The sequence below is a fragment of the Lissotriton helveticus genome, chromosome 9 (assembly GCF_964261635.1).
Source record: "Lissotriton helveticus chromosome 9, aLisHel1.1, whole genome shotgun sequence".
In the NCBI taxonomy this organism is placed as follows: domain Eukaryota; kingdom Metazoa; phylum Chordata; class Amphibia; order Caudata; family Salamandridae; genus Lissotriton; species Lissotriton helveticus.
This window is the reverse complement of record NC_136070.1, coordinates 76,169,777-76,184,080: the sequence shown is the minus strand read 5'-3', so window position 1 is coordinate 76,184,080 and position 14,304 is coordinate 76,169,777. Positions and strand designations below refer to the sequence as shown.

General features: G+C 44.5%; 1 protein-coding gene across 1 annotated transcript in view; it reads left to right on the top strand.

Moving 5' to 3' along the window:
- Window positions 1-13,774, top strand: part of CHURC1 (churchill domain containing 1) — a 99,486-nt gene extending 85,712 nt beyond the window's left edge. Inside the window, exon 4 of the mRNA XM_078661987.1 lies at window positions 13,228-13,774. Coding sequence (XP_078518113.1) covers window positions 13,228-13,320 — 93 coding nt within the window. The 3' untranslated portion in view covers window positions 13,321-13,774. The remainder of the gene's footprint in view (window positions 1-13,227) is intronic.
- The last annotated feature ends 530 nt before the right edge of the window (window positions 13,775-14,304 follow it).

Below are 14,304 nucleotides of genomic sequence, written 5' to 3'. Positions count from 1 at the left end.
CAAGCTCAACATGCAGCAGCACGTTAGCAAAGCCACAAAAGGAGCTAATTTCCAAATCAACACACTGAGGAAAATTAAACCCTTCCTCCCTGCCGAAGACTTCCAAACTGCTGTACAAGCTTTAGTCATCCCTCGAATAGACTACGGAATTGTGGCCCTCAGCGGACTCCCGCTATCCACAACAGCACCCCTAAGAGCCTCCTTGAACGCTGCCGCGAGACTCATTACTGGCTCAAGAAAACATTCGCATATATCCCCAGACTTAAAGTCTCTAAAATGGCTGCCTTTTGAAGCCAGAATACAGCTAAAAATTGCAGTTATGACACACTCGGCCGTGCACCACAATGCACCCAACTACCTCGCTCAAAAGTTGTCTATATCAGGAGGTTCGAGATCCAATAGAAGTACAAAAAATCTACTCCTGAAACCTCGTAGATTCCGGAAAGAGAAAACATACAAGCGCTCCTTCTCAGGAATGGCACCCAGGATCTGGAATGCGCTCCCTCCTGAAACCAGGCTTATCTCCTCCACTGCACTCTTCAAGAAAGAGGTGAAAACCATCCTTCTGGCCAAGATCTCCTGAACTTTATAGGTGCCGGATCAGAGACTCTGCATCGCTCTGTATCACTGATCACCTTGTCCTTTGGCACTATACTCCTACTTGATGGTGACTCTACTACGCTACTCTCTTACTACCGACCAATATATGATACACTTTGGTTTATTGAATCACCCTCCCGATGCCCCCACCCAGTGTTCTCTCTATCCTAAGAAATTGGTATAAGCCATCCACACATCCAAGGTTTACCTGAACCCTTTTGTAGTGGGATCAATGACTTGTGCCGTCTTATATTATTTGTTTACCTGATTGTATATTGATATGTTTTCTGTACGTTATTATTATCCTACTATGTTAGTGACTATTATACTGCTCCCATTATCTCTGTTCATTCCTGCTGCCCCTACCCCTGTCTCTGTGAAGCACTCTGATATCTGTAAGGATCTTGTTCGCGCTATATTATTATTATTATAAACTTTATTTCGGCCATTTTTGACCATAAAAGTCATGTACATACATAAAATCATCATTATATATAACAATATAAAAAGAAAGGGAACAAGTGTTATGCGGGCGTGGAAAGTTTTCACAGTTCATTCATATTTTTTTAAAAAGGACAATAATACGTTATGTTTCATTTCATAGGTTTAGAAGAGAATTAGAAAATATCACAAATGCAGGGATTGGATAGACATGTACATTTTTCCAACTCAGAGACAATATCCTTGTTTTTTCCGGATTATAAAAACAGAATATAAAAATTTGCTTACGCTGAATACAATAAACTGGGTTGTGTTACTTTTCATGATCCTAAAAGCTATTAAACAGGACCTAGTCCCCAGGAGGTTACACATGGGTTTCAACCATTTCTTTCTCGGTTTCGCGTAAGCGCTACAAACAAAGAGCATGTGAACCTCATCCTCGGAGCAGACAGTTGAGCACATGGGGCAGCTAGTTATTTTATCAGACAAGGCCCCCAATCTTTTTTGTGCCCATTTTTCAGTATTGTAATTCAGCATAAGTGTCCCATATCTAAACTTTAGGAAGAGAGTTTTTGCAATAGGTGGCTCTATCTCGTCCAGGAATGGTTCAAAATAAGATTCATCTTTGAATAATAAAAAAGTCTGGACTGCAGAACCAACACTAACTCCATCCACTAGCTTCCCACTTATATGGTTCCAGAATGCACGCTTAACTACCATTTTAGAAAACGTAGGCATTTTATCTGGAGTCTCCCACATAGAATGTAGGTCCAAGAGTATAAGCCATTTTTTAATGTGCACTAGCCAATGCAGGGAGTTAAAGGAGTCAAGCCTCATCAGTTCTTGCAGGCCATGTCTATAGTCTATCAGTTCGGGTGTAGTCCAAAGCCTAACCCAGAATAGTAATGGCCTCAACATAGTTAGATGATCTGTTCTCCTAAAGTTTAAATCAAGTTGGAGTGGTAAAAGTGGTGTACTACTAGGAACCCTAACAGTAGAACGCATAAATTTATTGTCCATAACATGGAAACTATTCTTTGCCCATGGGCCCCATATTTCTGCTCCATATAGTACAGCAGATTGTATTTTAAATTTAAAAAGTTCTAAAACCGGGGTAACACTCTTGCTTGTACTGGAATTCATTTTGTTTAAGATTGGTTTGACATTTTGGGCATAAGTTATTTTGCTTTTCTCAATTTGGGGTTTCCAGCTTTGTTTGGAATCGAGTACAACACCCAAATAAGAAAAGTTATCCACAGTATCTAGTTTTTGGCTATTTAGGGTCAAAAACCCTCTATCTGGCATACTGGGATTTAGAAACATGCATTTCGTTTTATTTGCATTAATTTCCAGGCCCTTTGTCTGACAATAGCAGCTGAATGAGTTGAGGAGTGCCTGAAGACCCTTTTTTGTTTGGGATATGAGTATAGTGTCGTCTGCAAAAAGCAGCGCGGGCACCCTTACACCATTGAGCTGCGGTGAATCATTAACACAAGCATTTAAATAATCAGGGACATCGTTGATAAACAAGGAAAATAAAGTAGGGGCCAGAACACACCCCTGGCGAACCCCACGTTCAATGGGAATATTGCGGGTCAGCTCACCATTTGGACCCCACCTGACATTTGCAAAATTATCTGCATGTAACTCTACTATTTGTGCTAGGAGGCATCCCGGCAGCCCAAGATCTTGCAGTGTGTTCCAGAGTAATCTGCGTGGAACTAAATCAAAAGCAGCCCTCAGGTCAACAAAGGCTACATACAGATGACCTCTTTTCAGCTGGACATATTTCCAAATCAAACAGCAAAAGCGAAAAATTTGGTCTGTTGTGCTTGTCTTGCTACGAAAGCCAGCCTGGAATTTGGAAATTATGTTCGTAGCTTCAAGCCAATCGTTGATTCTAAACAGAAGATGTTTGGCATACAGTTTTTGAAGTGTATCCATCAAACTGATTGGCCTGTAGTTAGAGGGTATCATTCTATCCCCCTTTTTAAATATTAGCACAACCTCCGCTGCCCGCCAGCTGTCAGGAAAGTTGCAATTTAAAGAAAGGGCGTTAAACAGACGATTCAGATAGGGGGCCCAGACTTCAACCTCATGTTTATAAAGATCCCCCGGTATTCTGTCTGGACCAGGGGCTTTAGAGTTTTTAAGATCGTTAATCGCCCTTACTGTCTCGTTCAGTGTAAAGTTGAGCGGTTCAACCGGCCGCGGGGACCTTTGGCTCCATTGGCTATCATTATCATATTGTTTATAAAGTTTTGTAAAATGAGAAACCCAGGTCATTTCATCCAAGAATACATCTTTCACGACTCTCCCAGCATGACCACCATTGGCCACTAGTCTCCAGAAGCCAACGTTGTCATTGGTTTTTGCGGCAGATAACATGTCGGCCCAGATCGATTCCTCCCAAAGTTTTTTCGATGTTTCCAACGTACTTTTATATTCCAACCTTGCAACTTTTACTTCTTCTTTGGACTTGTTTTTAATAGCAAACAGTAGGTTTGTTTTGGCAGATCTACACGCGTGGCCGTACCATAACTTTCCATGGTTTGCCACCCTTTGATTTTGTTGCTTCTTTTTCGGCATTTTTGATAAGAGCATTTTTATTTCCGAAAAGAAGATTTTGTGTAGATCAATAAAATGTTCAAAGTGTTCCGGTAGGAAGGCATAGTCAACTACATGTTCAAATGTTTGATCAAAAAGAGAATAAACCAGTGATAAGGCTTTGCCATCTGCCAAGACACGTGGCCATCTCACCGCACGTCTGTTGTTGCTTATGTGGACGTCCTCACAAGTAGTGACTTCGGTGGATTCAATTGTAGTTGAAGTGATATCGCTAACCATGCTCTTATTGATGTAAAGTTCCAAAGGGTAGTGATCACTTTCCCCCCTACTTACTACTTTCAAATCTATCATAAAATGCCATATACTGAGAGAAACAAGTACAAAGTCTAAGTTGCTTTTAGCTTTGGAAAAGGTTGGTTGTTTTTGGAGGTCAGATGGCAGTCGGCCATTGCCTGCTCTGAGGCCGTGATCTGCGGAAAGTCTTAAAAGTTGGCTGGCCAATGTCGAATATTTTACAGATTTAGTGGTCTCAAGCTGGGGGATATTATAGGCTGAGTCCTCATCTTCAAACACTTCAGAAATGCCCTGAACAGGTTCAAAATTGCAGTTTAGGTCTCCTCCTAGAATGACCGGGGTGTCTACAATTACGTTTTTAAGCAGGAGCTCCAGGGCCTCAATTGTTGTTGATACCTTCGAGTGACTAGTTGGTCTATTATAGACATTCACAATGTACCATTCGTTGCCACACGATGAGGTTGCCCTTAGAGCTAAAATATCCGGGGAACCTGTATCCACAATTTCAACCTGCATGGCTAGGGTGATTTTTAGCCAGATTAATAGACCCCCTGATGGTCTTCCTCGGTCAGACTGAACTGCCTTAGTGCCAAAGGTTTTGTAACCTACCCGATGGGGAACCTCTAAGGCCCAAGTTTCTTGTAGTAGGCAAATATCACAGGTGTCAATGTAATTTGCCCACTCAGGGTCTTTTAAGTTCTTATAAACACCTGCAATGTTCCATGATAGGAAAAGTAAACAAGGGTCAGTACTCTGGAAGGCAGGGGGGGGAATAACTACACACTGATTGCAGCTAGTGCCTGCTTGCAGTGATATTATGTCTTTCTCTGCATCCTTTATCTTTTCGCCAGCTGCGGTAGTTATACTCCTATCCCGACCACCCTCAGCTGCGTAGCAGCATATCCTACCAGCTCTATAAAGTGGTCCCTTTTTCTGTGGATCGGGATTATGGTTAAGCATTCTACTCCTATTAAGGTGTTTATCATCATGAAAGTGTGCAACATTTTTTGGTTTAGGGTAGCCTTTGCCCAAACTACAAAAATCATCATATAACTCATGAATGCAGTTAGGCATTGTGGCAAGTCAATCCACTGCCTCTAGGCAGCTAAATCTGTTAAAAGTAGAGATGCCAGACCACATGTTGTAATCACCATGTCCACCCAAATTTGGAGCACCAGACCACATATTGTAATTTCCATACCTAACCAAATTTGGAGCATTATCTGAATAATGTTTAACAAGTTTCAAATTTTGGCCGTGGTGGATAGGTCTTGGTGGAGGATAAAAAAATGATAAGGGTCTGGCTTCAATAGGGGGATTCATACCATACGACTTCCAATTGCAGATTTGCTCAGCACTCAGGGGTTCCTCAAAGGATATGACAATACAATCGCCCGTGATTGATTTTGGGGTTGGCCCTACCCATGGTACCCTCCTAACCATGAGAATCTTACTTTTCAGGTGGTTGGGAATAGGTTTATATTTGTTTAGCCAAAAAATCACTTTATTTTTTAGCGATTGGAAGTTTTCCTCGTATTGACTGTCCAGTTCTGGCACCCCTGTAAGAACGGCTACAAATGTACTAGCGTCTGGTGGCAAGTCTATGTACCCTCCTCTAAAATTGTTGCGAGTATGGTTGGACTGGTGGTTTAAGTTATGGGAGGCATTAGCATTGATTTTGTCCGGCATGGATTGAATGCCTGCCGCACTAATGTAGGGATAGGTGGAAATATTAAGTTGAGGTTTATTTGAAATTGATGTATTCTGAATGGAAGAGTGGGAAGAAGGGGGAATTTGTGATAAAGGAGAATTAGTATATGTTTGATTTTTCTGCATTGGTTTATTAATAGTAGTATTTACAGCTGAAGCCGTAAATATTGAGGGAGTTAAGTTTGGTTGGATTTTAGTGCTACTTGATTGAGTGGTATTTGTGTTATTCGCTATCCCTATCTTTTTTTTCTGCACATCTAATAGCTTAGTATATGGTTCTTTTGATGTGGTCAGGGCAAGGACCGGAACTTGCTGGGCGACTCTAGGCACTTCAGTACAATTAAGACTTATACTGGAAAGAGTGATAACACTTTTCTCAACTTCAAGAAGCTGATTCTCAATTCCAGTTAACCTGATTTCTAATGGTTTAAGTAATGTCTTAAGTGTTTCCCATACTATTTTTAAAAATTCCTCTCTTCCACCATCTGATTCTACCATACCACAGGAGACTCTCTTTCCTTCGCTACCTAAGTGGTCAGACTTATCTAGGGAAATGAGCTCATCTGTACTAGTATTGGTGTTATCAGTATTTACTAAATCATGTACAGGGCTCACGGGTATTACAGCAGGCATCTTAGGAGTCCCACCCTTAATATTATGACTAAGGTTGATTTTTGCTTTTTTTCTAGCAAAAGCGGTAAGATGTTTACGCTTCCTTTTGTGCTTTGATGGAACTTTGCCTGGAGATTTTGTGGAGGACTCTGTTTCAACTGGCAGCTGACTAGTGAGTACGGGACATGTAATTGGTATCGTCCCTGCTAATGAGTCACAGGACACCCCATCTGGAGGGACTTCGACTTTCTCCTTAGAAAGTATCAACTGAGATGAGCTTCCTGACTCGGCCCCAGCTGGAAGCTCATGAGATTCCTGGAGGGTGGAAGGAATTAGTTCTTCTACTATCGAGTGTACTTCAGCTACGACGATGAGTGGTTTTGGACCAGAAATCCGCTCAGGGGTTTTAGATGTGGCAATGCTGCCTAGGGAAGATTTTTTCCTAAGCGCAAGTTCAGTTGAAAGCCTCCTAGCGCATTCGAGTTCGGTTGATACTCTATGCTGAAGTTTGGTAATTTCATTGTCAATAGAGAGGCTAGTCCTGGTGATGAAGTCATCTAGGGTGCCTGTGGCTTTTTTGGGGATCTTTGTAGCTTTACTCCTAGTTTCACGTAAGGACATTATGGGGAAGAGAGCTTACAAACAATATATAAATTTATTCAAGTATAGTACTGTAACCCCAGACTAAAAAACCAAGGGGAGTAGCCCGGTCCGGTCTCAATCGGTCTCTAACGGCCTAGAACGGCCCTGTCTTTGCCCAGTCTTAGCCCGGGCTGCGTCCCGCGCTGCGGGAGTGATCTGGTATTATGAGGCCTCAGGAGGGCGGGGGGCGGGCCAGCAGGGAGAGCGGACCGGAAGCTCTCCGTCGGTCTAGCAGGGACTTCTGGGAAATGAAGTCCCTGCACGCTCGCAGCCCCGCTGCAGCCACACGCCCAAGCCGCTTACCTCCTTACTGCCTCTGTGCTCCTTACTCGCAGCAGATGGTTTACTTCCCTCCACAAACGGGCGAAGGGGCACCCGCGCAGCGGGTGCGCCGAGAAGTGGGCGGATGACAGGAAAAGACTTGGTGAGTCGCTCTGGCTTGTTGCTGGCGCTAGTTTCCTCCGTGTAGCGCTTGACGTGGCAATACAATTCTGAACAATGTCCCACTCGCTTTTACTGATGGCAGGTGTTTTGAGGCCTCAGGAGGGCGGGGGGCGGGCCAGCAGGGAGAGCGGACCGGAAGCTCTCCGTCGGTCTAGCAGGGACTTCTGGGAAATGAAGTCCCTGCACGCTCGCAGCCCCGCTGCAGCCACACGCCCAAGCCGCTTACCTCCTTACTGCCTCTGTGCTCCTTACTCGCAGCAGATGGTTTACTTCCCTCCACAAACGGGCGAAGGGGCACCCGCGCAGCGGGTGCGCCGAGAAGTGGGCGGATGACAGGAAAAGACTTGGTGAGTCGCTCTGGCTTGTTGCTGGCGCTAGTTTCCTCCGTGTAGCGCTTGACGTGGCAATACAATTCTGAACAATGTCCCACTCGCTTTTACTGATGGCAGGTGTTTTGAGGCCTCAGGAGGGCGGGGGGCGGGCCAGCAGGGAGAGCGGACCGGAAGCTCTCCGTCGGTCTAGCAGGGACTTCTGGGAAATGAAGTCCCTGCACGCTCGCAGCCCCGCTGCAGCCACACGCCCAAGCCGCTTACCTCCTTACTGCCTCTGTGCTCCTTACTCGCAGCAGATGGTTTACTTCCCTCCACAAACGGGCGAAGGGGCACCCGCGCAGCGGGTGCGCCGAGAAGTGGGCGGATGACAGGAAAAGACTTGGTGAGTCGCTCTGGCTTGTTGCTGGCGCTAGTTTCCTCCGTGTAGCGCTTGACGTGGCAATACAATTCTGAACAATGTCCCCGCTATATAAAACTTTGAATAAATAAATAAATATGAAGGAAAAGTAACTTTTAGAAAGTTACCTTTTGCTTGCCCAGACGTTCTTGGAGGCTAGTGTGGCTTTGCTGTGCAGCACCCACACCCCCTCACCCCCAGCTAGGAATTAGCGTTTGAATAGGTGTGAAGTGCCACCCAGAAACTATACAACAGGTCACTGAGATTGACTGATCAAGCTGAATGGGCAGGGGTGACTCATTTGAACTCAGCAGAAGGCAAGAGCAGCAATCATCCTTTCTGATATTTCACTGTCAAATACTGATGGAGTGTCAAATCCTGCTTAGCAGGTCTGCTGGGTTTTCATGTAACACTGGGGGAGCACTTTAAAGGGCGGGAACAGGATGCCAGGACAATTTGTGTATATCCACTGTCTAGTTGTTGGAAAACCCTGATATTGTCCTACCAGACTTCAGTCTCTGTGTTTATTGGGGGTACAGTGACTGCTTCAAACTGGAGTTTGGTGTTATATGATGGAGGACAATGGGATTAGGTTAGTACACTCCCCAAACACCCCAGCTCTCAGAGATCAAGTTTAGTGTGGCCAAAGAATTTTGACATATCAAAAATGCCCGAAGTGGGTAGGTTAGCCCTGGCTACTTTTACATCATTGGTTAGGGTATGCCCAGGAATCAATCTCTTCCGGTAGCTGGTTCTAGGCATGAATATGGCAATTCCAGGCACCCACTTCAGAACAGGTCCTGGAGCTTTGGAAGATCAGAAGACTGGACCTGCCGCCTGTGACCTGAGAGGATCCCTGAAGAATTGGACCTGCTCCTTCTTGTACCCAGGACAAAGTGGCGTTGAACTCCTCTTCAACCTACAGGAATACAACAAACTATAAGTGTCCTTTCCTGTAACTGCAAAACAACAATTGATGGACAGAATGCAGAACAATGTCATACATTCACCCCAGTACAGAGATCTGGGCCTAAATACATCGTTTTTTTGCACTCCACTCCACCCCAGGTCAGACATGGCCATTATGCAAATCAGCCTTGACCCTGTTCCTCATGGGAACAGTCCAGCCCGAACTGCCAAGCCATATCTTTCCTGGACCGGAATCAAGCATCCAAGGACCGGTTTCTGGCTATCAGCCTGGATAGCTTGACTCCAGTGGTGTGGAGAGCATGGGACTCACGTCTGAGCATACCCATCCCAATCGGGGTGACAAATGCAAAACAACAATTGATGGACAGAATGCAGAACAATGTCATACATTCACCCCAGTACAGAGATCTGGGCCTAAATCCATCGTTTTTTTGCACTCCACTCCACCCCAGGTCAGACATGGCCATTATGCAAATCAGCCTTGACCCTGTTCCTCATGGGAACAGTCCAGCCCGAACTGCCAAGCCATGTCTTTCCTGGACCGGAATCAAGCATCCAAGGACCGGTTTCTGGCTATCAGCCTTCATCAGCCTGGATAGCTTGACTCCAGTGGTGTGGAGAGCATGGGACTCACGTCTGAGCATACCCATCCCACTCGGGGTGACAAATGCAAAACAACAATTGATGGACAGAATGCAGAACAATGCCATACATTCACCCCAGTACAGAGATCTGGGCCTAAATCCATCGTTTTTTTGCACTCCACTCCACCCCAGGTCAGACATGGCCATTATGCAAATCAGCCTTGACCCTGTTCCTCATGGGAACAGTCCAGCCCGAACTGCCAAGCCATGTCTTTCCTGGACCGGAATCAAGCATCCAAGGACCGGTTTCTGGCTATCAGCCTTCATCAGCCTGGATAGCTTGACTCCAGTGGTGTGGAGAGCATGGGACTCACGTCTGAGCATACCCATCCCACTCGGGGTGACAAATGCAAAACAACAATTGATGGACAGAATGCAGAACAATGCCATACATTCACCCCAGTACAGAGATCTGGGCCTAAATCCATCGTTTTTTTGCACTCCACTCCACCCCAGGTCAGACATGGCCATTATGCAAATCATCCTTGACTCTGTTCCTCATGGGAACAGTCCAGCCCGAACTGCCAAGCCATGTCTTTCCTGGACCGGAATCAAGCATCCAAGGACCGGTTTCTGGCTATCAGCCTTCATCAGCCTGGATAGCTTGACTCCAGTGGTGTGGAGAGCATGGGACTCACGTCTGAGCATACCCATCCCACTCGGGGTGACAAATGCAAAACAACAATTGATGGACAGAATGCAGAACAATGTCATACATTCACCCCAGTACAGAGATCTGGGCCTAAATCCATCGTTTTTTTGCACTCCACTCCACCCCAGGTCAGACATGGCCATTATGCAAATCAGCCTTGACCCTGTTCCTCATGGGAACAGTCCAGCCCGAACTGCCAAGCCATGTCTTTCCTGGACCGGAATCAAGCATCCAAGGACCGGTTTCTGGCTATCAGCCTTCATCAGCCTGGACAGCTTGACTCCAGTGGTGTGGAGAGCATGGGACTCACGTCTGAGCATGCCCATCCCACTCGGGGTGACAAATGCAAAACAACAATTGATGGACAGAATGCAGAACAATGTCATACATTCACCCCAGTACAGAGATCTGGGCCTAAATCCATCGTTTTTTTGCACTTTGTTCGCCCTAAGTGTGGCAGGGTATGCTCAGACGTGAGTCCCTTGTTCACTTGGCCACTGGATTCAAGATAGCCTGGCCGATGAGGATTATGAATCCGAAACCGGTCCCAGGATGCTTGTTTCCGGTCCAGGGAAGACATGGCTTGGCAGTTCGGGCTGGACTGTTCCCATGAGGCACAGGGTCAGACTGATTTGCATATAGCCATGTCTGAACTGGGGTGGCTGAGTGAACTAAAGAATGGTGATGGATTAAACCCAGATCAGTTGACTGGGGGTGAGTGTTTGATTTGTTCAAACACTCTGTCCATCATCCCCTTTTGTATCGCTTTCCTGTAACTGTCCAGCTGACCAGTGGCAATTGGTACTGGACTGGACCCTGCTGTTGTCCTCTGCTGACACCCTGTGAGTTTCTAAGTGCCTTCCCTTAGATCCTGCAGATCTTTGGCAGTGTACTACTGAGATAGATAGTAACTTAAACACTAAGTCAGAAGATAAAATCTATGTAAAGGACGAACCTGGCTTGTGGGTCCAACCCGCGCCTCATCTCGGCCAGCCTCAAATTGAGCCTAGATCATGGTCTTCTGCAACCATTGACTATCATCAGCACTTTATGCCTATTGGTGCTATTTCTACTTAAAACTTTAGAAATTCATACCCCAGGTCACTTCATTGGATTTTTTCATTTTGGTGTCATTTTGTTTGTTAAAGTTTACTCTTGTTTGAGATTTTTATTGTTTTGCATTTTGATGTTTATACTGTTTTGACACTTCATAAATACTTTATACATTGCCCTAAGTTAAGCCAGTCTGCTGTGTGCCATTTAGTGACTTTGAGGGTTCACCCCAACAGGAAGTGTGATTATTTCTTAAGGTGAGTAGTCCTCTTCCCCAAATAATCCAATTTCTTACAGTTCAATCATTTTCTTCTACTGCCCCAGGAACTTTGGCACTACTGCATTCCAAATAGTGCAGTAGTCCCAAGCTGTCCAAGTATGTCGAGTTGAGCAGCCATTGCGGACTCCTGGAGGTGTTTGGAATTCAGATACTGAATAACATCATACATTCCAAGTAATAACATTGGAAACCACTCAGAGCTATAGGTTTGAAACAAAATTGGTGTTTTATTTACAAACAGAAGGGATTATACTTAAACTGTGATGAATATGAAAACACATAAGCTTCCTAACATCTTCTAGGCACAACTGACCGCAATGAATCGGTATAAATCAAATTACACAGGACCTTCTGGCCGAAGTTACCCTATGGGGAAAGTTTCAGATATCTCCAGTTCACTTGATGAACTGTTGGTTTTTACTAAGGGCTTTGTTTTCTGCAGCCAGTCAATCTGGTAGAGGTGCCACACATAGTGCTAAAGTATGTCAAGTTACCCATGATTGGTCTACCCCATGCCATAGTTTCTCAACAGCTCTCAGAAAAAGTCAGGATATCTTAGTGTCTTACTGAGAATCCAGTTAAAAGTTCTAAAATCCCAAGAAAACGAAGTACACACCACCCAAAATCAAGTCCCACCAAAGAACCAAAGTAAAAAAGGAACCTCTAGGCCACTAACCAAAAGTCTTAAAATCCTATCAACAATGCAACAGTATCTACAAGAGGGCCCGGTTCAGGGTACATCATTTAATGTGCAAACTGATCGCGTAACTGACAGTGCAACACTTGAGGAGAAGTTGTCTCATTGACAAAGGATAACCATCTGCACCTACTGAGACGCTAGGGGCCTGTATCTCAAAATTGAATGGTCGTGATCAAGATTTTTTGTTGGTGGGGGAACACTTCAGACCCACAGGCTCACCCGTTAGGAATGGGGAAAAAGTATATGTCCAACTGCTGGTTCAAATTAGGTTATCTTTGAAACCATTGGTGCTAGTAGGATAATTCCAAACAACAGTTCTGGTTTCAATGAGATGAGTCACAGCCAAATGGACACCACCAGAAGTTCAAGAGTGGCAGGAATGATCTCTGTGTCCCTCTGGGATTGGAAATGGACAGATATGAATTACCATCAGGGGTAGACTTTTCATAGACTCAAACTGTGCTGTAATCTAGCATGCCAGGTTAAGGTGGGGTGCTAAATTCAAGAAAACAATCACATTTTAACACAGGTTTTTGATTGGAAGCTGAGTGCACGGTTTGCCAAGTTAACCAGTTGCTGGAAGACTAGTCTTAAAACCGCCCGTGGCTACCATTGAGGATCCCATTTTTTTGTGATTCACTTGCATTGTTTTCAGTCTGTGAGAACTCAAAAGTTTGGGTTGAGACTTGCATTTTAGTTGGCTTTTGAACTCCCTCCCAGGGTCTTGACTAAACAAATAGTAAGTGAGAATTTATTAATGTTGAATTTATGGTTTGAAAGTGACAATGCACTGTACGGTGAAGTACAATGGACTAGTTCGTTTTGACTTCTCCCCCTCGTCTTTCCAACTACATCCTTGTACCTTCTGTCAAGCGTCCATCATAGATTGCTTCTTGAGACTTAAAGTGATTTTTCTTTTTCTTTCCAGGAGTACACCATGCTGTGTATGCTGTGTGGGAAAGCCGAAGACTCCATCAGTGTACTCCCTGATGACCCACGACAAATGGCGCCTCTGTTTTAAAGACTCTATGTACTTGACTCCGCTTGTATATTGTCTTGTGGCTCTTTGCCGTTTCATTTTAACTGTGCAAATGTCAGATTCTCTCAGTGACACTCTCTATCTATACAAATTCCATATATAATATATACAATTGGCCAGTCAACAGGTCTGCCTTTATTTGGTAAAGAATTAAAACAAGTGCCCTTAAGAAGTGGACCATGCGCTTTTTTTCATCTCGAGCTCCTGAGTTTTACTCGAGCTGACCTGTCCTGTGCATGAAGCTTGCTTACAAAATGTGCAATTTCAGGTTTTATAGCTTTGCAGGCAATTGATCGTAAACCACACTGTATAAACGTTTTTTGCGTCAGCTGTATGAAATCTAGTGCTGACAAACAGATGGATCCAGTAGTTTTAACTCTCCTCTTTTCTGTTCATCTTTAAAATAATTAAATAAAGAAATTACGGTCAATTTGAATACCTAGTTTGAGTGGAAGTAAATAAAGGGCAAGTGGGATGAAGGCCACTTTAGAATAAAAAGTAAACAAGGCGAGGGTTGGAGGCGGACCTCTTTGAAACAAAAGTAAAGAAATTGAGTGTGGAAGCGGGTTCGTTTGAAATGTAAGTAAATAAGCGAGTGTTGGAGGTATGCTCATTTAAAATGGAAAGAAAGGTGGCGTGGGTTGAGGCAGGCTCATTTGGAATGGAAGGAAGGAACGTGAGGGTTGGAGGTGGATCTGTTAGAAAGGAAAGTAAAGAAGGCGAGTGTGGGAGGCGGCTTGTTTGAAATGGAAGTAAAGAAGGTAAGGGCTGAAGATGGTCTTGTTTGAAATGTAAGTAAAGAATGCGAGAACTAGAGGTCGGCTCATTTGAAATAGAAATGAGAATGCGAGTGTTGAAGGTGGGCTCTTTTGAAATAGAAATGAGAATATGTGGGTTGGCGGCAGACTCCTTTGAAATGGAAGTAAAGAAGGCGAAGGTTGATGTGGGCTCCTTTGGAATGGAGGT